Source organism: Hemiscyllium ocellatum, chromosome 34, assembly GCF_020745735.1.
Source record: "Hemiscyllium ocellatum isolate sHemOce1 chromosome 34, sHemOce1.pat.X.cur, whole genome shotgun sequence".
In the NCBI taxonomy this organism is placed as follows: Eukaryota; Metazoa; Chordata; class Chondrichthyes; order Orectolobiformes; family Hemiscylliidae; genus Hemiscyllium; species Hemiscyllium ocellatum.
Window position 1 is genome coordinate 37,783,330 of NC_083434.1, and position 25,963 is coordinate 37,809,292.

At 42.1% G+C, this 25,963-nt stretch overlaps 1 protein-coding gene across 1 annotated transcript; it reads left to right on the plus strand.

Moving 5' to 3' along the window:
* The first annotated feature begins 411 nt into the window (after positions 1-411).
* LOC132832294 (cholecystokinin-like) lies at positions 412-14,891 on the plus strand. The gene is made up of 3 exons (XM_060850174.1): positions 412-455; positions 5,562-5,807; positions 14,625-14,891. The coding sequence occupies exons 2-3, from the start codon at positions 5,564-5,566 to the stop codon at positions 14,759-14,761; spliced, it is 381 nt and encodes a 126-aa protein (XP_060706157.1). The 5' UTR covers positions 412-455; positions 5,562-5,563; the 3' UTR covers positions 14,762-14,891.
* The last annotated feature ends 11,072 nt before the right edge of the window (positions 14,892-25,963 follow it).

Below are 25,963 nucleotides of genomic sequence, written 5' to 3' on the forward strand. Positions count from 1 at the left end.
CTCACTCCCTCCCCCCGACTCCCTCCCTCTCCCTCTGAGCCCTCCTTCTCACTCCCAGCCCCTCACTCCCTCCCTCTCCCTCCCAGCCCCTCACTCCATCCCTCTATAAGGCACTCCCTCCGTCCCTAAGCCCCTCACTCTTTTCCTGCCTAAGCCCCTCACTCCCTCCCTCTCCCTCTGAGCTCCTCCCTCCCTCTATAAGGCCCTCCCTCCCTAAGCCCCCCACTCCCAGGTTTGGTTGATGTGGGTAGTGGGCAGGAGTTACGCTTCACCAACTTTGCTCTGGGATATGTTTTGTCCCAACTCCCTCCCGTCAATCCAGGTTGGTCCTGCCTCCCTCCCTCCCTCCTCCTCCTCCTGTCTTTATAAATAGCGCTGCCGCATCCAGCGGCGGATCTCCGTTCTCCCTGGAAGGAGAAGAGTTCACGATCAGTCTGGGAGCACCACACCGACCGGTAAGATGCCCCCTTTGTAAGGGGAGGGGAAGGGGGTAGCTTTTACTGATCATCCCTAGATAAAGTTGAAACAAAGACAGATGCAATAGAACTATTGAGTGAGGTGGCATTACCTGGGCTCTGATAATAACGCGTAGCAAAAAAGCTATTTTGTTTTTAATTAATAAATATTCGTTAATATACCTAACCTGCTGGGATAATGTGGAGCTTTGTATGTGTGTGTGTGTCTTCAGAATGTCTCGCCCTGCTGTGTTTTGCAAACACTGGAAATATTGGGGAGTTAGAGAGCTGTGTTTTGAAGTTAGTTATCTCCTCTCGCAGTCTTCCAAGTGCTCCCCAGTTCAGGCGTTTCTGATCAGCTCATATTAAATATGGATCCTTCTCTATAGACAAATCTTCACCGATAACTCCTGTGGTCTTGTCACCCATCCGTAACTGAGACAGGGTGTAACGATGTACACAGAATAACGGGACCCGTGTTCCCTGGAGCATCCAATCCCCCCCCTCTCTGGCCGTTCACCTTTTGCAGTACTTTCTTTGCACTCACTGCTGTTTGCATCCCATACGGTGTCAGCCACCAGCGGGAGTTCTGTGCCTGGTCGGTTAAAGGAGCAGTGGAAAGGGCAGTTAGAGACGCCCCTAACGACCCAGGGAGTCCTGGAGAAACTCAGCAGCTCTGGCAGCAGCTGCGGAGAGAGAGAAACAAAATTAACAAGAGTCCAGTCTGATTTCTTCAGAACTCTCTCTCTCTCTCCACAGCTGTTGCCAGACCTGCTGAGTTCCTCAGTTTTCCCTGGGTTTCCAGCATTCCCAGTACTGCTCTCCTTCATTGCCAGCATTAACAGGTCACAGAAACGACCTGAGAAGTAATCTGAACCAATTGAGGCAAGTAGCTCTCTGGTAGTATTTCAGAAGCAGATAACTGAAATCACACTCTCTGCTTCTAGTGGGTAAGTGAGCCTCAGGGTTTTGAGTTCAGTTAGTCCATAAAACCATAAGAAATAGGAACTGGAGTAGGACATTCAGCCCTCAAACCTCCTCCACTGTTCAATAGGATTACCACTGATCCAACATTCCTCAAGTCCACTTTCCTGACTTTTCCCCCACACCTATTGATCAAGAATCTATCTCAGCCTTAAATACACACAAGGATCCTGCCCCCCTCCCCCCAGCTCTCTCTGGTTAGAAGTTCCAGACACTCACAACCCTCTGAGAGAAGAAATTCCTCCTCATCTCCGTCTTAAATTGGTGCCCCTTTATTCTGATACAATGCCCTCTGGTCCTAAACTTTCCCATGAAGGCAAACATCCTCTCAGCATCGACCCTGTCGAGGCCCATATGTTTCAATAAGATCACCCTCTCATTCTGCTAAACGTCGGTGAGTGGAGTCCCAATCTGTTAAACGTTTGCTCAACAATCCCTCTACATCGGGGATCATCCTCGTGAACCTTCTCTGAAATGCCTGCAGTAAAACAGTTAAATCTGATTTGCGTAGTGTTCACACAAGCGCCTCTCTACTTGCACTGTGTACTGTTTCTGGCTGTGGTCAAGGCATAACAGAGTTACTGGATAACTTCTTCAGTTCAGTACACTGCCGAGCAATGTTTTTATATATACATATATATTTTAGGAGGTGAGATGAACAAACACAGGGTTTGATCAACCAGGTATTGTGAATTATTAAAAAATTTAGAAGTGGAGATATATTGGCCCAGGCTTACAGTCTTAACGTTGTTGTTTGCTGGTTGTTACTGACAGGTAACAGCTGTCTCCCGGTCTGAGCAGCGCTCAGATGCTGTGTCAAAGTTGCCAATGAATTTTCAGTGTATATTCACACAAAATGAAGACCAGAATCATTTGAGATTTTCTCTATTCCTCCCTCTGATCCAGGCTGTTTTATCAAATATGTAAGTGTTTCATGAAACAAACGGTCCCCAATAAAACTGGTAAAAGCCGAAACCACCCATCACCGATTTGAACTTGTTCGATTTTGTTCAAATTAAGTGAATCTTGTCTGATCAGAACAGTCTGAAGAGGAGTCACTGGACCTGAAACATTAACTTAACGTTTTCCCTCCATGGATGCTGTCAGACCTGATAAGTTTGTCCAGAAATTTCTGTTTTTGTTTGTTCTTTCATTTGACACAGAATATTGGAAAGTGTCTTTGTTTGATGGTAGGATAATGTAACTACTGAGCACTTGATACAAACTGACATCAAATGGTACATTTTCAAAGCGGCCTTCCAAAGAGAAAATCAACACACAAAGTCAGCAGCAACACAAACTAGACATAGCTCTCAACAGTCAGTCATGCAGTAAGGCAATCACGGGGCAGATGGATTTCTACAATGGCTTTATTTTTAGTTAAACAGAACTTATAAACCTCCCGAGGCACCTAACCATGTAAACGCAGGGAAGGCAACATTTTCACTTTCACCACTCCCAACTTCCCAGTGTCCAAGGCCTCAAATACTCCTCCAGGTGTAATAGCTGCAGTTTGGTTAATTTGTGTACAGTACTTGCTGCTTGAGATGTGGCTGCTTTATGTGAGATGGACAAAATTCAGATCACCTTGTGGAGCGTCTCTATACAAACTTCAGGCCCTTTTAATTTCTGCCTCACTCCTGCTCTGATCTCTCTGTCCTTAGTCTTCTACACTGTTCTAAGGAAGCTCAGTGCAAGCTAGAGATACATCAGGTCCTCACACAAACAGGCGCTTTACAGACTTTCAATCTCAACACTAAATTCAACACTTCGGACGATAACTACTACTCTTATTTTTTGGACAGCAGCATTCTGCTGTTGACGTTTGCACCTCTTGTAGATCCGAATTTTGTTTCTTTACTTTTCTCATTTCCATTTCCTTTTACCTTGCAACAATATCCCATTCATCATTTAAGTTATTCCGCATGTGAAGTTTGTTGTCTCTTGCCTGCTGTCCTTCTATACCTCTGGACTTGCATAAAACCTCTCTTATATCTTAATAATTTTCCCGGTGTCAGGTAAGGCTGTGGACCTGAAATGTTAACTCTCTTTCTCTTTCAACAGTCGTTGCATAACCTGCTGAGAGTTTTCCTGCATTTTTTTATTTTTATTTCAGACTTAAAGCACCTGCAACACTGCTTTTATGCCAAAAGTATCTGCATCTGGTCACTTCACAATGTAAAAGATTTTGCTTGCTATGTTGTCTTACATTTTCAATATCAGGTCAGGCTTCATTGAAGGCTTATACTATCTCCTAGTGTAATATCTATGCTTCTAGTTGTACTTTTTGTCCTCGCAGACACAAAATGGCTTCATACCTGTGGACCCTCACTGTTGGTCCAGATCATTGCCCGGTAGTCCCTATCATGATTTACTTACAACTAACTCTGTATTCGAGACGGTCATGCTGCACTGCTGAGTGCTATATAAATTGGACAATTCACAATGAGTTTACGCCTCACTGAGAGCTCATTCTCCTTTCTAGGTGAATATTTTTACCTGCTGTATATTTTCAACACTGAGCAAGCAAGAGTGTGTCCAAAGCCAAATGACGTTGACGTTCTGAGGAAGGGTCACCAGACCTGAAACATTAACTCTGACTTCTCTTCACAGATGCTGCCAGAGCTGCTGAGTTTTTCCAGCAATTTGTGTTTTTTTTGATTCTGATTTACAGCACCTGCGATTCTTTCGCTTGTATGGTATTGACCTTGCTCTGAGATTTATATTTTCTATGTGCTAGAGTGGTATGATTGCACAACAACTGGATTTGGCATGTAGTATGTGAAAATCGACCACTTAAATGAACAAATTCAATGCATGATATATTCTATTAACACAAGCTTTCTTTGTGGAGTCTTGTTCACTGGGACATACTGGGATTTCTCCATTGTATCAGACTTCACTCCAAACAGTGAAGAGTTTCCTCCCAGTTCCCATTAACTATCATTTTGCTCAGGTTCCTTGATATTGCATTTGGTCAAAAAAACTGCCTTGACTTTAACAGGCACTCACTGCAACCTCACTTCTGGATTTTGGCTCTTTAGTCCAGACCAATGCCAGAATATGGCCAGAAGCTGAGTGACCCCGGCAAAATTTAAAATGAGCAGGTTATTGCAAAGCAAGTGTAATTTGATAGCACTGTTGAGGAGCCCTTTCATCACTTTGCAGATAATCAAGAGTAGACCAATGGGGCAGTAACGAACTGGCTTGGATTTTTCCTGCTCCTAAGGTCAATAAATTGTATGGAACCCGCACACAATTTCCAAATACTCATAACTGGCTGCGGGGTTATAATCAGCACAGTGATGTTTATTTTGAACTTAACAGTTCTATTCCTGATTTAGCTGATAATGGTGGCGATAATTTTTGCTGACGATTTTCCAATCCTGGGTGTTACAATTCCTCTCCTTGACAAGAACAAGGAGCTTTGATACAAAGCAGAAAAAACACAGCCAGTCCTATAGTGAGAGCTCACCTTCAAACACTGAATTAAAATAATGTAGATGCTTGCTTAACCCAGCTGAGGAATTTGAAAAGCAAAATCAATTCTCAAACAACAATTCAGATTTTAAGACAAAATAGTTATTTAAAAGTAGCTTTTGCTAAAGTTTTTCATCTTGCACTCATTAGGACCATTCACAAGAATACAATTTCATGGGCTAACCAACACGAAGGAGAGGAGATTGATGAGTGATGAAGAGAATACTAAGTGCTCAGGCAGCACTCCCCTCTCATGCAGTATAAATGTTGGTTTTCCTGCACCGTCCTGATGAGTGAAAGAGGAAATACTTCAATAAAATGTCTTTATCCAACAGTACTCATTTTAAGAATAGCTCAGTATTCTGGGGCAATGTTTTAAGCAGCCTATTCCCATTGGATTGTCAGTGATGAGAAAGATATTTGTGGCAAATAATGTGAAAACGTTAGGTCAATTATTCAAAAAGCATTGGCTGTTGGTGGGCATTATTTGGAAGTATATCCTCAGCATTCTTTTGTTCAATTGTTGTGAATCTGTTGCACTGGTGTGAAAGCTTTGAAACAATTGACTGCTCAAGGTTGAAGTGTGCCTATTTGAGGTGATGGGTTTCACTACACCTTGTCTGTACTTCCTTTTATTTCCAGCTATGAACAGTGGGATCTGCGTGTGTGTGTTTCTCGCGGTTCTCTACTCGGGCTGCATCGGCAGACTCATCAACGGGTCTGATGATGGGAATCCAATTGGCAGGGAGCTGAAGCAAAGCATTGCCATGCACCAAAGGCAACTTCGGGAAGCCCAGTCCACTGATCAGGTGAAACCTTTCCAGAGCAGTGAGCAAAGAGCCAACCTGGGAGCTCTGCTCACGCAATACCTTCAACAACTCAGGAAAGGTGAGTTGCACCAACTGCCAATTATAATGGAACTTACTATTCAACAATTTCTGCAATTGCTGACTGAATACATGTGGCTGAATGTACAGAGGTTTGTTTTCTGGCAAGTCTCAGTATGTAGATCTCTAGATAGCATCAGAAAAGCATCTGGATGATTTAACATCCATCAGAATTCTTCATTCCTGCAACACCAATTATAACAGCCTACCCAAAAATTATCATACTGCATCTCTGCTTGGAGATGTAAGGGAGACATATCACTTTGTTAAAGTTTCAGTGCCAGTAGAGCACCTGAAGAGCTGACGTCACAGCTATAACTGTGCAATGAATGAATTAGATTAGATTACTTACAGTATGGAAATAGGCCCTTCGGCCCAACAAGTCCACACCGACCCGCCGAAGCAAAACCCACCCATACCCCTAAGTTATCCCTTATCTAACACTACGGGCAATTTAGCATGACCTGCACATATTTGTGACTGTGGGAGGAAACCGGAGCACCCGGAGGGAACCCACGCAGGCACGGGGAAAATGTGCAAACTCCACACAGTCAGTCGCCTGAGTCGGGAATTGAACCCAGGTCTCTGGTGCTGTGAGGCAGCAGTGCTACCCTCTGTGCCACCGTGCCGCCCAACAAGAAGCCTTGTCTGTTTAATTTTAGCTTTGCTGGTTTTTGCATTGTGCCCAAATACAGCTCCTAAAAATGCCAAAAACACCTTCTCAAAGGTTACCGTCATCTATGAGACCAGGAAAAAAGCTGAAGCTGACCATCTCTGGAACATTGAAACACTACGCAGATTCTGTATTTGAAGCATTGGTTCAGCAACGTGTCACTGGGCCGCACCATCACATAATCTTCCTCCCCTCAAATTATTTTCCTCGTCCTTTAACCAATCACTTGAAAATCAATACCGAAATTCAGAGCAACTGCATTGGTAATGGGATATTTGTCTAACAAATTATAGCTCTCATTAATTTGTTGTATGAACAACCTTAATCAGGGAGCTAGTGCATTTGTGTGTTTGCAAATGACTGAAGTATTTTTCTTTGTTCCCTGAATCTAAGCAAACCCCTACACTACATTGCCTGCCCTCATCCTTTAACTCCAGTGGGAAACAGTGCGCATTTCAGAAGGAGCAGCCTCTTCTGAAAATGATTTGAATCAGATCCAAGTGCAATAATAGTGCAGTTACAACTCCCTTGCGATTTCAATCCACAATAATTTATGAATGCTTTCTTGGCTGAAAATGTGTTGCTGGAAAAGCACAGCAGGTCAGGCAGCATCCAAGGAGCAGGAGAATCGATGTTTCGGGCACGTGCCTTTCTTCAGGAATGAGAAGGGCTCATGCCCGAAACATCGATTCTCCTGCTCCTTGGATGCTGCCTGACCTGCTGCGCTTTTCCAGCAACACATTTCTGATCTCCAGCATCTGCAGTCCTCACTTTCTCCTAGAATGCTTTCTTGGGTCAAGGTTTGGGAAGCTCCTGATGTGATTTTCTTGGCATGCATAGAGACTTAGTCTTGACCACCCCCAGAGTGTAGGCTGGATGCTTCCGAATGTTATTGAACAATGTTCTATTTGTTGCTGACATGCAACCAGCAATGCCCAACTTCAGGTGATTGAATGTCTTGAGTTTGCTGCACTTGTCTATGTTTGTCAAAACATTAGACCTGGTACAGACATTCACATTGGGATATATTTTGACAATCCAGTGCCAACTTTAGCTCATCATAGCTGTCTTTTTGGACAAACGTTTTATGCTGAGTTCAGAATAATGTCATGTGAGTTTGATTCCTATTGAACTGAAGTAGATTTGGTACTTGTTTCCTCAACCTGCCCCTGAGAATGGAAGGCACTGCCTATTTACCACTGACCAAAACTACCAGGAAAATAGCTTAGGATAAAGTCTAAGCAGCCAAGGGTCTGCCTTCAGGCACAATACAATTGGCAATGCAGCATCATAGGGATCTAATAAAGGTATTCAAAACGATAAGGAGTCTGGACAGAGTGGATAGTGGAAAACCTGAGTGTATTGAGAACAAGAGGGCACAAATTTAAAACAGTTGGGGAAAAGGTGAGATGAGGAAAAGTGAATGGTGGGGTTTAGAATGCACTGCTTGAGAATGTGGCAGAGGCAGTTTAAACAGAGAAGGGGGTAGGTGGGTAATGTAAAGGGACAGTGAGCAGGATTGTGTTGAGAAAGCGATAGTATGGCATTAACTGAAATGCTCATTGGGAGAGCTTGCATTAATGTGATGGGCTAAATGCCCCCTTCTGTGCTGTAGTGATTCTGTGAATTATCAGAATAATACTGTAGATGACAGCATTTTAGCCTTTGGTATAGGTAAGTTGATCCACTTGCTTTGTGTCTTTTGAACTGCATGAGCTTGCATTTAACGGAACAGTTCCAACGTTTGCCTTCACCTAGCGAACTCCCCACCTCCACTAAAATATTTTAATTGTGCCTGTTTTATTTGTTCTCTATCTCTAGAAGTCATGTAATAATCTCATTTTTAAAAAAATTGTTTCGTAATAGAGTCTCAAAAAGAGCAGCTGAACAATATTTTGTGGAAACCAATATCTAGCCCCATCACAAGCCAGGACACCTCAAAAAGGATCAATAAGTTTAACAAATTGTTTGATACCTTAATTGGTCTGATTCATTCCTGTCAAAAAATTGAGATTTGACTTCAAACTTTGGCAATGATAAAGTTGCCATAGTACTACCAGATTACAGTGCTGCTCTCTCATTAGTGAGAGAGATGATTGGTGGTGTGTTTAACATGGGAGTCATCATGAGTCAGGCAAAAGTAGGGTCTTTGATGGTAACCTCAGCTGGTGCAGTAATTGAACCCACACTGATAGCATCACTGTGCATTACAAAGCAGCCATCCAGTCAAGTGGACTAACCACCCCCCAGCCGGAAAAGGAGCCAATAATAGCTAACACAAGGGACAGGTCCTGCAGGAATGGAGGACCCACAAGCATTTTACTTACTTTCAATATGTTTGCAATATCTTGTTTTCTCCCTTGGACATGCACTGAACCCCTAACTAGAAGCCATGTTAACCATGTAGGCAGGGTGTCCATCTGAACCAGTTGTAATGTTTTTTGAACATGTTAAGACACTCCTTTCTAAATTTGCCATGAACCAGACAGAGAATTGGCTACACCATGTCTAGCTGAGGAAGTACAGTAGTCTCATCGATTGTCCTAAAAGGGATCTTTAAAATCAACCTAAAAGAGTTGCATACCATAAATGGAAAGGCAGCTTAACCTCTTTTGTTATGATGTTAATTCATGAGAAATAAGTGGTGCTCCTTGGCTTCACAGCATTTCTATCAGCTCAGACACGTCACTGCCTCTGGTCCAGTTCCCCAACAACCCCCATTACCACCCTCCCGCCTTCCCCTGCTCCCCTAACCTCCGCAGAACCATAATCAGATGATTATTACATTAGATTACAGAAACTTACAAATATATTCCTTCCCATCCACCAGGCCTGTGTTGGCTAAGAAACAGCTCTGCAACCGAGCCCCATTTTCCAGCCTTTAGTCCGTAGCTCTGTAGACTGCTGCACTTAATTGCATCACTGGGGTTTTATTCCCAAGTGCAATGAGAGTTTCTGGCTCTATCATCCTTTCAGATGGTGATCTTCAGCCTGCCGCATCTAATGGGCAGAATAGTTTCGCCTCAATCCCCATCAAATCCTTTCACCAATTACTTTAAATAGTGGCTCAGCGTTGGAAATGTGCTGAAATGTTTAATTGGCATCAGTTGTTTGCAGGTTTTACATACTTGAAAACATACACATAAGGAACAGGTGAATAGGTCATTCAGCTCTATGCCTGCTCTGCCATTTAATAAGATCAGGCTGAATCGGATTGTAACCTCAACTCCACATTCCTACCTACCACTGACAAAACTTTACCCCTTGTCCGCCTGTCTCTCTCTCTCTCTCATTTCAAAAATATAAAAGAACTTTGCATCCACCACCGTTGATGAAGAGATTTCCAAAAATTCATGACTTTCCTTGAGAAAATGAATTGTCCTAATCTTGGTCTTAAATGGGTGATCCTTATTTTTAAACAGTGACCACTTATTTTAGATTTGATCACCAGAGGAAATAAACTTTTCCTTATCCACCTTATCAAAGACTTTTAGGAGCTTTGTATGTTATAATTAAGCCACCTCTTACTAGTCTAATCACCTGTGGATACAAAACTATCCTGCCCAACCTTTCCTTATTAGATAACCTGTCCATTCCAGCTTCTCTAAACTGCATCCGACACACTCATTGCCTTCTGCAAATGAGGGGATCAATATTGTGTACAATGCTCCAGAAGCAATTATTCAAGACCATAGTTCCATGGTAGAGGGTACAGAATGAATGCCCACCAGGCACTTTCTCAATGATGCAGGATGGGTTGAAACAAGGGAGTTACTCTAAGTCACACAAATACATCTCCCAGTGCCGAAATACACAGAGGTATCCCCATGGTGAACAAGTTTCCTGATTTTCGATTCTCCCTGCCTCTTCTGGGGAATATAGATTAGATTAGATTGCTTACAGTGTGGAAATAGGCCCTTCGGCCTAACAAGTCCACACCGACCCTCCGAAGAGGTCGGTATCCCTACATTTACCCCTTACCTAACACTGCGGGCAATTTAGCATGGCCAATTCACCTGACCAGCACATCTTTGTGACTGTGGAAGGAAACCGGAGCACCCGGAGGAAACCCTCGCAGAGATGGGGAGAATGTGCAAACTCCACACACACAGTTGCCCGAGGCAGGAATTGAACCCGGGTTTCTGGTGTTGTAAGGAGGCAGTGTTAACCACTGAGCCACCGTGCGTTTGATTTCCATCTTTGCAACATGATGTCCACGAAAACAAATGTGCTGTTAACTCATTTAGGTTAATTCATATAAACAACAATTGTAGTTGATGTGAAATTCTGCATTAACTCTCAAGTGTATTTGATGACAAACATCTTTCATGATTAAACATTGAAAGAATACTCTGTTCTACACTAAATACGAGATTAAATTATGATTGGGCTATCTGGTTAGAAATCAATCATTTTTTGTTTTATATGTTAACATATTGCAAATGCAATTATCTGGAATGTAAATGCAGGGCTAATCTGTTTGAGATTTATGGTAGACTATTAGCTACAAAGTAATCAAATAATTGGACATTTTCTCCTTGGAAGTACTGAGAACATTTGCTCACGTTTCTAGCTTATTACATCTGTAATCTAGCTTATTACAACAAAAATCCAATTTGGAGAAGATGGGATTTTAAAGAAGGATTTTAACAAAAATATTGATTTATTTTAGAAATCATTCAAAGTATATTTTTTTTTACATCTGACAGCCTGAACAGGAAAAGGCTGATTCTACAAGACTTTGAAATACAAACAATTCAAATTAAACAATGCTATAAAAATTGCATTGGATTCAACATTACACTAGTGATGGCTAAGAACATCTCATGTTTAAAATAAGTAGTTCAATCTTGAAAATAAACTTTTATTTCACAGATGTAAGACACATATTATCAAGTCAGGGTAATACAGCACAGAAACAGACCCTTACGTCCTCAACCATACCAACTAGACATCCCAATCTGACCTAGTCCAATTTGCCAGCATCTAGACCATATCCCTATAAACACTTTCTATTCATGTACCAGTCCAGACACTTTTTAAATGTTGTAATTGTACCAGTCTCAACCACTTCCTCTGGCAGCTCATTCCATACATGCACCACTCTCTGCGTGAAAAGGTTACCCCTCAGGCCCTCTTAAAATCTTTCCCCTCTTAGCTTAATCCTATACCATCTAGTTTTGGACTTACCCTACCTTAGGAAAAAGACCTTGGCTATTCATCCGAACCATGCCCTTCATGATTTTATAAACCTCAGTAGGGTCACCCTCAGTGTCCAATTCTCCCAGAAAATAAGTCAAACCCTCCAGTCCCAACAATATCATTGTAAATCTTTCTGTATCCTCTCAAGTTTAACAACATCCTTTCTATGGAAGGGTGACCAGAGTTGTACGCAGTATTCAATAAGTGGCCTCAGCAATGTTCTGTAATATGCTGCAACATGACTTCCCAAATCCTATACTCAGTGTTCTGACCAATGAAGACAAGCAGGCCAAACACCTTCTAAGTTTGAGGTTGGCTAATCTGGTGTCAATATCTAAGAAAGACTGTAGGAAAAGCCAGGGAACTGTAGACTGTTGAGCCTTACATCAGTGATGGGTAAGTTGTTGGGGGGAATTCTGAGGGACAGGATTTACATGCATTTGGGAAGGCAAGGACTGATTAGGAATAGTCAACATGGTTTTGTGCAAGGGAAATTATGTCTCACTAATTTGATTGAGGTTTTTGAAAAGGTGACAAAGAAGATTGATGAAGACAGAGCAATAGACGTTGCCTATATGGACTTCAGCAAAACGTTCAACAAGATTCCATTTGGTAGACTGGTTAGTAAGATTAGGTCTCTACGTAAGCAGGTGAAGTAGGCCAATACGAAATTGACTTGAAGGCAGCAGACAGAGGATGCTGGCAGAGGATTGCTTTTCAGACTGGAGGCCTGTGAACAGCAGTATGCCACAGGGATCAATGCTGGGTCCACATCTTTTCGTCATTTATATAGATGATTTGGATGTGAATATAAGAGGCTTGGTTAATAAGTTTACAGATGACACCAAAATAGGTCATGTAATGAACAGTGAAGAAAGGTATCTCAGAGTACAATGGGACCTTGAACAGATGGGCCAATGGTCCAAGGAGAGGCAGATGAAATTTTATTGAGACAAATGTGAGGTTTTGCATTTTGATAAGGCAAACCAGGGCATGACTTTTAAAGGTAATGGTAGGACCCTGGGGAGTGTTGCTGAACAAAGAGACCTAGGGATGCAGGTGCATAGTTCCTTGAAACTGGACTCCCAGGTAGATAGGATAGTGAAGAAAGCATTTGGCAAACTTGCCTTCATTGGTCAGTGCATTGAGTATATGGGCTGGGACATCATATTGAATGCAACATTTAGGACAAATCTATGATGAGAAGATACTGCACAAAATATAGATTAATTGTTGATGCACCCAAAAACAGAATTAGTTCTATCTCATTTACATGGAACATTAACGTCTAAATCTAACCTGCTAAGAAAAAAAAATTGTTAAATTTAACTGATCAACAGGGTACAGCCCAAGAGTTTTAGCTGTTTAATCTATACATTCTGAAATGAAAGCACATTTTCTATCAAGTGTGTTAATTATCCACAAGGTTTATGAAAGGCCATTTTTACTGATGGCTATGGTTAACAATGTACATCATAATGTGTCCACTCCATCTACCCACATAAGCCTTTAGGAAACTTAACACCTCCCTTCTTCAAAAGCACTAGTTCAACATGTTTAAAGTTTTGGTTAAAGTAAACTGTGAATTGAGATTACTCAGCAGTTATCAATAATATATATATAACCTCCAAATTGATCACTGTCTCACTTGTCTACCTGTCACATCTACAGATTAATGGTCTGGCGTAAAATGTTAGAAGTTAACACTTTGAAGGTTTGGAGAGATATGGGCCAAGCGCAGGCAGGTGGGACTAGTTTAGTTTGGGAACATGGTCAGCATGGACTGGTTGGACCGAAGGGTCTGTTTCGATGTTGCACGACTCTGACTCTCACAAAATATAACATATGATGTAAAATATTTGACCAATATTTTCAACATCATGGTTTGCAAAAATCTCCTGTTGACCTTCTGCTCCTCAAAGAACTAAAAACAGTACAACCCAGGAACAGGCCCTTCACCCACCAAGACTCCAGTGACACATGATGTCTTTCTAAACTAAAAACCTTTTGCCTCTGTATCCCTCCATTCCCTACCTGTTCATGTATCTGTCAAGATGTGCTAACTTATCCACCTTCACCACTTCCCCTGGCGGCAAATTCCAGGTTCTTAACAGTTTTGTGTAAAAAGCGTGCCTCTCACATCTCCCTTAAACTTAACCCCTTTTACTTTAAACCTATTTCCCCTGGTAAGTGACATTCCCACCCTGGGAAAAAGACTCCGACTATCCATTCTACCCACGCCTCTCATCATTTTGTAAACCTTAATTATCTTGCCCCCACACTTCGACATTCAAGTGAAAACAAATCAAGTTTGTCCAAACTCTCCTCAAAGCTGATACCCTCCAAGTTGGGCAACATCCCAGTAAACCATTTCTTTACCCTCTCCACAACCTCCTTCTGGTAGTGTTATGACCAAAACTGTGTGAATATTCCAAATGTGGTCAAACTAAAGTTGTGTACAGCTGCAACATGACTTGCCAATTTTTTATACTCTATGCCCTGACCAACAAAGGCAAACATGTTATACGCCTTCTTGGCCACCTTATCTACTTGTGTTGCCAATTTCAGAGAATTGTGGACCTGTACAATTAGATCCCTCTTTATGTTGCTAACATGAAGGGTTCTGCCATTTACTGAATACTTCCCTCCTGCATTAGATCTTTCAAAGTGTATCACCTCACACTTGTTTGAATTAAACTCCAACTGCCATTTCTCTGCCCAAGTCTCCTGTCTATCTATACCTTGCTGTATTCTCTGGTGATCTTCCTCCCTATCCACAGCTTTGTGTCATCCACAAACTTACTGATTGAGCAGTGGATTGGGCTAGAGGGCTGACTGGTCTATTTCTGTTCCTATTTCTTGCGCTCGATATCTCATGTCGAAATTAAGTGGCGATTACGCAGAACATTCTTCAGACCTAGTTTTTGCATTTTGTCTTCCCAGGTTCTTTGGATAGAGGCACCCTTGTGGGAAGCAAATTGCAGAACCTGGATCCCTCCCACAGGATAAGTGATCGGGATTATGTGGGATGGATGGATTTTGGTCGACGCAGTGCTGAAGAATATGAATACGCAGCGTAAAGAAATTATAGTACAACCACATTCCCAAGTCTGTACAAAAGAAGAAAAAACTTTGATTTGAAGTCTTAAAAATGAGTGTTTCAAATTCTATTCACTATGGTCCTTAATGTGAATTTGTTTGTAAGACTGTATAATGCAATATACATATGAAGGATTTTGCAGAATTGTCTGGCTCTGTCCAGTTTCTTATTAATATTAATGATACAAGATTGAAATAATTCAGTATCTCGTCTGTCAGTTTAGTACATCACAATAAAAAGAAGCAAAACTGAAACTTTGTTTAATGTTTTAACACATGTCATGGAGAAAACAGATGGAAGGGAAGGTAGCTCTTCCTCAACATTGAGACCTATTGGTCATGAGGAATGGAAGGTAACTTCATTCCTGGCATGCAATGATACAGACTGAAGACCTCTAGTCACTTCAGAATGTCCAAGTGACATGTTGCCCCAATGCTACAATGTCAAACATTTTTAGAACAGCTCTGAGGAAGGGGTTATGAAAGAAGCTGACCATTGTTAAACCATTAGTGCACAGATTAACATGTTCCCTTCTACAAAGAGCAGCTGAAGTGAAAGCTCCAAGAGAGGGCAAGAAAGATATACAATAACGGGTCCATGACTTCCATTACTGGCTGGATTGAAGAAGCTGGGGTTCTTCCTGTTTTAAAGGGAGAGTTAGGAGACCAATGCTCAGAACCACGAGGAAGCAAAACAGGCAGAGGGGGAAATGGTGTCCATTAATGGAAGGGTCGAAAACCAGGACACCGATGTAAAACTAATATAAAAATGTAAATTTTAGAACACAGATAGTGCTGTGAGGTGGAAAGCACTGCACTCAATCATAGTTTACAAGAGAGGATTGGATAATCATTTAAAGAATAGAAGTATTATAGGGCTAAAGGACAACAGGGTGAAATTGAAACAAGACAAAATGCCAATCAGGCTCAATGGATTGAATATCTTCCTTCTCTGCTGTAACCATTGTACAATTCAAAGGTGTCTGAGCCACACAGTCTGGATTGAGTAACAACTGCAAAGATACCATTAGGCTGCAATGATTACTGCTCTGCGCTAACATCTATATTCTATTGACTTCTGTTCAGCTAATTGGTGCTATTTGAGTAAATTCCATTTCGATGTTGAAAGCAGCCACTCTCAGCCCTTGTCCGGAGCTCAGTGTTTACATTTACATCGACATAACAATCATACAACTGTGATGAAATTTGGAGCTAAATAGATTGAGGAGAATCTATTTTATTGAGAGGGGTGTAGTGTGATAACACTAATGATTATGTGTTGCATGACCAGGCTGATCATTTGGAGGTGGTGGATTGAAATGTCAATTGCTTGTGTTAGATTTCCTGTGTTGTTTCTCATGGAAATTATATACAGAGTCACTTCAAACAGGCGCCATTGCTACATGAGGGCTGTTTGATTAGTAAGGTGGATAGATTCTGGTGAGTCTTCAGTGCTTGGGATGAGATGTTGCCAAAGTGTTTTCCTTGTGTTCAATGCATCTTGTTACTTTTTAATATCATACAGAGTAAATCAACTTGATTGAATCTTACCTTTCACTGTGCTAGGGATCATAGTTTAGAGTTTTACAGAGGGAGCAAAATAGAGGGATCTGTTCAATTCACATTTGCAAACCTGCAGATTGATAAAGTATTTTTTAAACATGCATACCAGATCTTGGCTATACAAGTAGAGGTATTCAGAACAGAAGCAAGGAAATCATCTCAAATCTCTTGAAATCACTACTTACACCTCAGCTGGAATCCAATTCTTTTTCCACTTTTCCATTTAGCACAAAGAAACCAAGCATAAAACAATACCATGGGTTCATTACAGTACACATGATCTATGTAACTATATGTATAAATATATATACTTACAGTGTAACTGAAAGGCTATGTAGACACATCTCACCTGCAGTTTGGCTGCTATCTTATGTCAATAGATTACGTTCAATTATACATTATGCCCCGTCACATGGATGGTGGACAACAGCTTAAGATACACCCCCTTAGAGGCACATTACAATACTTCTGAGCAGCAGTAGTTAGGAGGGATATTAATGACTAGAAAAGATGTTGAGGAGATTCACCAGACTGTTAGAAACACAAAGAATGGTGGAAAAACTCTGCAGGTTTGGCAGCATCTGTAGAGAGTGAAACTCTTGTTTCCAGTCCAGGATGAGTTTCCTCTCTCCACAGATACTGACAACCCCATTGAGTTTCTCCATTATTTCTTCTGTTTTTGTTTCAGATTTCCAGCATCTGCAGTAATTTATTTTTATTCACAAGACTGATACCAGGTCAGATGTCTGGTTTTCTATATTAGTATAGTGACAACATTTTATTGTGTCATGCACTTTCAGACATCCTGTTATTCTGAAAAAAAACTACATCTGTATTGCTCTATATGCAATGCAAGGTTTCTTCTCATTATGCTTGTGATGATTTTTTGTGAAGGATACTTCAGGGTATGTGGACAAATAGCAGGAGCTGGGATTGTTCCCCTTAGAGTAGGGACGGTTAAGGGGAAATTTAACAGGGACTTTCAAAGTTGTGATACAAACAAAACAAATTCTAGCTGGAAGGTCAGTGGGATACAGATTTGTGGGTGGCACGGTGGCACAGTGGTTAGCACTGCTGCCTCACAGCGCCTGAGACCCGGGTTCAATTCTCGCCTCAGGTGACTGACTGTGCGGAGATTGCACATTCTCCCCATGTCTGCGTGGGTTTCCTCCCACAGTCCAAAAATGTGCAGGTCAGGTGAATTGGCTATGCTAAATTGCCCGTAGTGTTAGGTGCAGTGGTCAATTTAGGGGAATGGGTCTGGGTGGGTGTGCTTCAGTGTGGACTTGTTGGGCCAAAGGGCCTGTTTCCACACTGTTAGTAATCTAATCTTTAAGAAAATCATCCAAACAGCAGGAAGGGAGTGAGGATTTTATATTACACAATGGCGGCATAGTGGCTCAGTGTTAGCACTGCTGACTTACAGCAGCCAGGGACCAGAGTTCAATTCCAAATTCGGGTGACTGTCTATGTGGGTTTGCACATTCTCCCGTATCTGCATGGGTTTCCCCCGGGTGCTCTGGTTTCATCCTGATGTGCAGCTTAGGTGGGTTGGTTATGCTAAATTGCCCAGTAGTGTGCAGGCTAGGTGGGGCAGCTGTTGGAAATGCAAGGTTACAGGGTAGGGGAGTTGATCTGGATGAGATGCTCTTTGGAGGGTCGGTTTGGACTCAATGGGCCTAATGGCCTGCTTTCACACTTTAGGAATTCTATGATAATGGAATATTTTATCTGGAATACATTGAGTAAAAGTCTGATCAAAGCAGATTCAACAGCAACTCTCAGAGGTGAATTGAATAGAAATTTCCTAAGCAAAAGTCTGCATGGATCTAAGGAAAGACCAGTTGCTTTTTTCTAAATTGGAATTGTCTTTACAAAAAATCATCACAAGCATGAGAAGAAACCTTGCATTGCATATAGAGCAATACAGATGTAGTTTTCTTTTCAGAATAACAGAATGTCTGAAAGTGCATGACACAATAAAATGTTGTCACTATACTAATGTAGAAACCCAGACATCTGACCTGTGCAATAGCAATTTCCTGCAAACAACAATGTGATGATAATCAAATAATTTGACTCAGCGGTTGCTAATTGAGGGGTAAATATTGGCCATATTGGAAATAAGCCGACTGCTGCTCACAATGACAATACGGAATCTTTCACATCCTCCTGAAAGATCTCACCTTGGCACAATGACTCAGCGAAATGATGGACCTCTCCAGCTCCCTGCACTCTCTTACACTTCCCCCAGAGCATCAGCTGTGAGCTTTGGATTATCATTCCCAACTACATAGTGCTGCCCTCATTCCCAACTATTCCCACAGTGCTGCCCTTTCATTCCCAACTATTCCCACAGCACTGTCCTCTCATTCCTGACTATTCCCACAGTGACACCCTCTCATTCCCAACTATTCCTACAGCACTGCCCTCATTTCCAACTATTCCCATAGTGACACCCTCATTCCCGACTATTCTCACAGCGCTGCCCTTTCATTCCCAACTATTCCCACAGTTGATGTGCTGGAAACTTTGGCAAACATTAACATTGATAAGTCCCTGGCGCCAGACCAGATTTATCCTAGGTTGCTCCGGGAAGCGAGAAAGGAAGTTGCTAAACCGCTGGCAAAGATCTGTGCTTCCTCACTCTCCACGGGCACTGTACTGGAGAATTGAAAGGAGGCGAATGTTGTTCCTCTTTTTAAGACGGGTAATAGGGTAATCCCTGGCAATTACAGACCAGTCAGTCTTAAGTCTGTGGTCAGCAAGGCTTTGGAAAGAATTCTGAGGGATAGGATTTATGACTATTTGGCAAAGCATAGTGTGATTAAAGACAGTCAGCATGGCTTTGTGAGGAGCAGGTCATGCCTCACAGATCTTATTGAGTTCTTTGAGGAGGTGACGAGACAGGTTGACGAAGGTCGCCAGTGGATGTGGACTTCAGCAAGGCATTTGATAAGGTCCCCCATGGCAGGCTCATTCATAACATCAGGAGGTATGTGATACAGGGAGATTTGGCTGTCTATATTCAAAATTGATTGGCTAACAGAAGGCAGAGAGTGGTTGTAGATGGAAAGTATTCTGCCTGGAAGACCGTGTTGAGTGGTGTCCAGCAGGGCTCTGTTCTTGGTCCTCTGCTCTTTGTAGTTTTTATAAATGATTTGGATGAGGAGGTTGAGGGGTGAGTTAGCAAATTTGCAGATGACACAAAGGTTGGAGGTGTTGTCAAAAGTAACAAGGGCTACTGCAGGCTGCAGCTAGACATAAACAGGATGCAGAGCTGGGCTGAGAAATGGCAGATGGAGTTCAACCTGGATAAATGCAAAGTGACGCAGTTTGGAAGGTTGAACTTGAAAGCTGAATATAGGATTAAAGACAGGATTCTTGGCAGTGTGGAGGAACAGAGGGATCTGGGTGTGAAAATACATAGATCCGTCAAAGTTGCCACCCAAGTGGATAGGGTTGTTAAGAAAGTAAATGGTGTTTTGGCTTTTATTAAAAGAGGATCGAGTTTAAGAGCCGTGAGGTTTTGCTGCAGCTCTACAAAACCACACTTGGAATATTGTGTCCAGTTCTGGTCGCCCTATTATAGGAAAGATACAGAGGCTTTGGAGAGGGTGCAAAAGAAGATTTACCAGGATGTTGCCTGGACTGGAGAGCTTGTCTTACAAAGAGGGGTTGAATAACCTTGGACTTTTCTCTCTGGAGAGGAGGAGGAAGAGAGGTGACCTGATCGAGGTGTACAAGGTAATGAGAGGCATGGATACAGTCAATAGCCAAAGACTTTTCCCCAGGGCAGGATTGACTGGCACAAGGTGTCATAGTTTTAAGGCGTTAGGAGGAAGGTATAGAGAAAATGTCAGAATTAGGTTCTTTACATAGTGTTGAGAGTGTATGGAATGCATTGCCAGCTGTGGTGGTGGAAGCAGAGTCATTAGGGACATTTAAGTGACTACTGGACATGCACATGGATAGCAGTGAATTGAGAGGTGTGTAGGTTAGGTTATTTTATTTTAGATTAGGATTAATCCTTGGCACAAAATCATGGGCCTGTTCTGTGCTGTACTTTTCTATGTTCTATGACATTTGTCTCCCTGCTGCTGATGGTTAAATCAAACTCTTTCCTGGTGTGACAGAGTCTGTCCATTTGTTGCTGATGCCCCTTGGTGCAGAACTCTTGCCCATCTTCACAAGCTTGGAGCCTGTCCTCGGTGAGGACCCAGCCTCCCTCTGTGTTGGATTGGAGGTGAGCAAAGCTGGGCCTCTCTCAGACTACTGCAGAATGTAAGGAGAAAACCCTCAGGATAAACCGAAGGCATGTGATAGCAGCGAAAAAAGATGATTATCCAAATGATCTTGGTTCCATAATGTCATGATGTTAGTTTAATATCTGTGTTTCATTTTTATAAAACAACCAATTGACCTAGCATTGACTGCCATTTCTGGAAATCAAGATGTGGTGTAACAATAACGTCCCTGGCCTAGTAACCCAGAGGCCCAGGCTAATGCTCAGACCCCATTACTGTAGCTGGTGAGATTTCAGTGCAATTCCTTAAATACTGAACCAGTAATGATGAGCATGCAACTATCACCAATCACTATGGAGAGCCATCTGGTTTACCAACTCCCTTTATGGGAAATGAAATCTACCATCCTTACCCAGTTTAGACTACATGTGACCCTAGTGTGGTTGACTCTTAACGGCCTTGTGGGTAATTAATGCTAGCCTGGGATAAGATACCCCATATTCTCTGTGAACGATTTTTTTTAATTTAAAAGGTTTGATTATTGGCAGAATAGGAACCTCCTTTGGTGTGTGAGCATTTCTCCTGGGGAAGGTGGGGGTTTAGGGTAAGAGGGCAAAAATTTAAAAGGGACCCAAGGGACAACATTTTCACACAGGGTGGACCATGTATGGAATGAGCTGCCAGAGGAAGTGGTGGAGGCTGGTACAATTACAACATTTAAAAGGCTTCTGGATGGATATATGAATGGGAAGGGTTTTGAGGGATATGGGCCAAGTGCTGGCAAATGGGATTAGATTAGGTCAGAATGGATGAATTAGAGTGAAGGGTCTGTTTCTGTGCTGTACATCTCTAGGATGCACATGAAGGCTGTTAGTTACCCTTAACCTGGGCAATTGAGTCAAACAGCTGAGGTGTGAAGAGTCAATCCATTTCCCACACACTCATGTCTATTTGACAGGTGGATCCTATGATCCCACTGCAATTGACAACTCAACAAATGAAAACAGTAAGATTGCCCATTAGACAGACTCTGATTTTAGGCTCAGTAAAATGGTAGTATCCGGCAGTACACAACAACGCCGAATACTTCATACAGCGATTTGAAAATAATTTTGGGCAAAACCAAGCTTACCAAGTATGTTATATAGAAGATGAATGTTTAATTTTACCCCAGAGGGAGAGTGAGCTCCAGGAATCAGACACTGATCAGCTAATCTGGAATAGATACATCTAACACAATTTACAGGAACCACAAATTGAAACATATGCTCATGTGAAATCTTTTCTGAAAAGGATACTGCTTTATGACTCCTGACCCTTGTCCTATGAAGCTGAATACTCTGCTTCAGGTATAGCTTGTGAGGAAGGGTGACTTGACATGAAACTTTAACTCTGATTACTCTCCACTGATGTGGCCCAACCTGCTGAGCTTTTCCAGCAATTTCCGTTTTTGTTTCTGATTCACAGCATCTGGGATTCTTCTGGCTTTTTAAAAACAGTCATGGCTTGTTCAGAGTGTGCAACATGACTCAGTTGATCCATTAATCTTATAAAAAACTAACTTCTCTTTGGGCTTTTATTGCGAAAATTTGTTCTCAAAATTTTCCAACTTTCACATATACCTGCTCTTTCTCACCCTAGATGTGACATGTCTGTGATGGACTCCTTTATGTTGCTCAAAACTGTTTTGCAAAAACTGTAACCTTACAACATCACAGATTTGTCTCTTTTGGGAATTTGTACCTCACTTTTTGATACTTTAATTTCTTCCTGGAATGAAACTAATTTGATCAGTCTCAGCTCTATTGAGCAGAGAGAAGGCGGAGGAGTCAATAGACAATAGGTGCAGTAGTAGGCCATTCAGCCCTTCGAGCCTGCACCGCCATTCAATATGATCATGGCTGATCATTTCTAATCAGGATCTGCTTCCTGCCTTATCTCCATAACCCTTGATTCCACTATCCTTGAGAGCTTTATCCAACTCTTTCTTCAATGAATCCAGAGACTGGGCCTCCACTGCCCTCTGGGGCAGAGCATTCCACACACCCACTACACTCTGGGTGAAGAAGTTTCTCCTCATCTCTGTCCTAAATGGTCTACCCCGTATTTTTAAGCTGTGTCCTCTGTTTCGGCACTCACCCATCAGCGGATTCATGTTTCCTGCTGCCAGAGTGTCCAATCCTTTCATAATCTTATCCCCCCTCAGTCTTCTAAACTCAAGGGTATACAAGCCCAGTCACTTCAGTCTTTCAGTGTAAGGTAATCCCTCCATTCCAGGAATTGACCTTGTGAACCTACGCTGCACTCCCTCAATAACTAGAATGTCTTTCCTCAAAATTTGGAGACCAGAACTGCACACAGTACTCCAGGTGTGGTCTCACCAGGGCCCTGTACAGCTGCAGAAGCACCTCTTTGCTTCTATACTCAATTCCTCTTGTTATGAAGGCCAGCATGCTATTAGCCTTCTTCACTACCTGCTGTACCTGCATGCTTACCTTCATGGACTGGTGTACAAGAACACCCAGCGTCAAATCTAGGAGATGTAAAAACTAGACCAGGACTTTCAGGAGCAGATTTAGAAAACACTTCTACTATAAAGTTGACAACAGCTTTGAGCTTACTTTTTGAAAAGTTAGTTTGAGGGGATGTGGGTGTCATTGACAAGGCCAGCATTCATCACCCATTCCTCCTGAACTGAATGGCTTGCTCTACTATTTCAGAGGGTTTTTCAGTATCAACCACATGGCTGTGGGTCTGCAGTCACATGTACGCTAGACGAGGTAAAAATGGCATATTTCCTTCCCCAAAGGACATTCATGAACTAGATGGGTTTATGCAACAGCTCAACAGTACATGGTGCCATTTGCCAAAGTTGAACTTAAAGAAACAGACTATCTACAATGGTGGGAGATTTAAACCCTTGTTGCCAGAATATCACCTGGACCTTTGGATTGCGAGTCAAATGATTTCACCATTATGTCACCACCTCCCCTAACTGGGGTGCTGTCCCCTGCTTGAGTAACCATTCACTCAGCAGCACCCACCTCTCCCATTCAAGTTGCTCACTCTCTACACCTGTCAAGAGGCGGTCTTGGGGAACATAGCTTCATTGGTATGGGATCAGGAAACCCATTTGGTCTCCCAACAACAGGCCATGAGAAAGTCGTGTCCAATGATGCAAACAAAGACAAGAAAAAAATTGTCAGGGCATCCACTTTGGGTTGTCAGATAGTGATCCCGAAGCACGAAGCACAAAACAAGCAGTTCAGGGAAATGCCTGTAGCTGTTAAACATTCTGCTCAGTCAGAAATCCAGAATTCACACCTGAAGATCCAGGTTCGAACTCCAGCTCACAACTTAACGATCAAAGAACATGCAGAATATGTTTATTGGCTACTTGACAAATGCAACACTTTCCAACAGCAGGCTTTAAGAGGAGAAATTGGCTAAACGATGAAAAGAAAAAATCTACACCCTCACTATCCAATGTTCTGGTCTACAACAGTTTGGTATCTTATAGATCAAGAGACCAAATAATCTATTCTTGCTCCTCCCCTTCACTCAATTCTACAGCATGGAATCAGACCCTTCCATCCAACTCATCCATTCGGACCAGATATCCTAAATTAATCTAGTCCCAATTGCTAACACTTGGCCCATATTCCTCTAAACCCTTCCTATTCATATACCCATTCAGATGCCTTTGAAATGCTGTAATTGTACCAACTTTCACCACTTTGTCTGGCAGCTCATTCCATACACACACAACCATCTGTGTGAAAAAGTTATCCCTTAGCTCCCTTTAAATCTTTCTCCTCTCATGCTAAACCTACGCCCTCTAGCTTTGGACTCCCCCACCCCAGGGACAAGACCTTGGCTATCCATCACATCTATGCACCCTCATAACTTTATGAACCTCTATAGGATCACCCCTCAGTCTCTGACACTCCAGGGAAAATAGAAAAAAATTTCATGTGAACTTATGTTTCAATTCATGGCCCCTATAAATTTTCAATTCAGCCTCTCCCTACAGCTCAAACACTTCAACACTGGCAATGTCCTCGTAAATCTTTGCTAAACCCTTTCAGGTTTCACAACACCTTTCCAATTCCGGTCTCCCAACTATAGAATTCAATATTCCAAAAGCAGCCTAACCAAATGTCTTGTATAGCCGCAGCATGACCTCTCAATTCCTACCTTTATTGGTCAGTGCATGGACTGTAAGTGTACCAGGTGCCTTCTTCACTATCCTGTCTACCTGCGACTCCATTTTCAAGGAAATATGAACCTGCACTCCAAGGTCTCTTTGTTCAGCAACACACCTTAGACCTTACCATTCAGTGCATTAGTCCTGCTCTGATTTGCCTTTCCAAAGTGAAGCACCTCACATTTCTCTAAATTAAACTCCATCTGCCTTTCCTCAGCCCATTGATCCATCTGATCAAGGTCCTGTTGTATTTTGAGGTATGCTTCTTCGCTGTCCACTACACCTCCAATTTTGGCATCATCTGTAAACTTACTAACTATACCTACCATGTTCACATCCAAATCATTGTGTACTATAGACTTGCATTCTTTTCTCATTTGTTTTTTAATCCACAAAAGAAAATAACATTTAGCCATAAGGCCAATCTGATCTTGCCCTGTCATACCATGCCTGGTTTCGAATTGGGTAAGACGTGTGAATTCTATTATTTTATAATACAGAAAAAGGGACAAGTTATTAAAGGTTTGGTCATAAATCCAAACCGTATCCAATTACTCAACCCAACAGGGTATTGCAGTGTTCAAAAGCTGAAAATTGCAATCATCATATGTCGCTTATATAAATTTTGCAATGATCAAATAAGGTGATAGAGCGCACTCTGCTGGCTCTCTCCAGCTACTGCATTTCAATGAAATTGCAGTTTCATTACACAGCTTCATTGATGCAGTGAAACTGGATCATTTGGAAATAAATGTGCAACAATGTCAAGATTAACATATATTGTCCTAAAAGAATAACCATTGATGTTTTAGAGCCCACATACATTTGCGATGTTAAAGAAAAATCCCATCTTTAAAATGTTTTAAACATTCTTTGAATGTGGTCTAACTACAGGCAATTCCATGGAGCATGACGTTGTGTTAGGTTAGCGGCTACAATTAGGTTAGATTCCCTAAAGTGTGGATACAGTCCCTTCAGCCCAACAAGTCCACACAGACCTTCTGAAGAGTAACCCACCCAGACCCATTCCCCTACATTTATCCCTTCACCTAGCACTATGGGCAATTTAGCATGGCTAATTCACCTGACCTGCACATTTTTGGATTGTGGGAGGAAACCGGAGCACCCGGAGGAAACCCACGCAGACACGGGGAGAATGTGCAAAC

Bases quoted from the DNA above. Each gene is read 5' to 3' on its own strand.
- LOC132832294 (XM_060850174.1), top strand. From the start codon at position 5,564: ATGAACAGTGGGATCTGCGTGTGTGTGTTTCTCGCGGTTCTCTACTCG. The intron at 5,808-14,624 runs GTGAGTTGCACC...TTGTCTTCCCAG, and splicing joins CCTTCAACAACTCAGGAAAG to GTTCTTTGGATAGAGGCACC.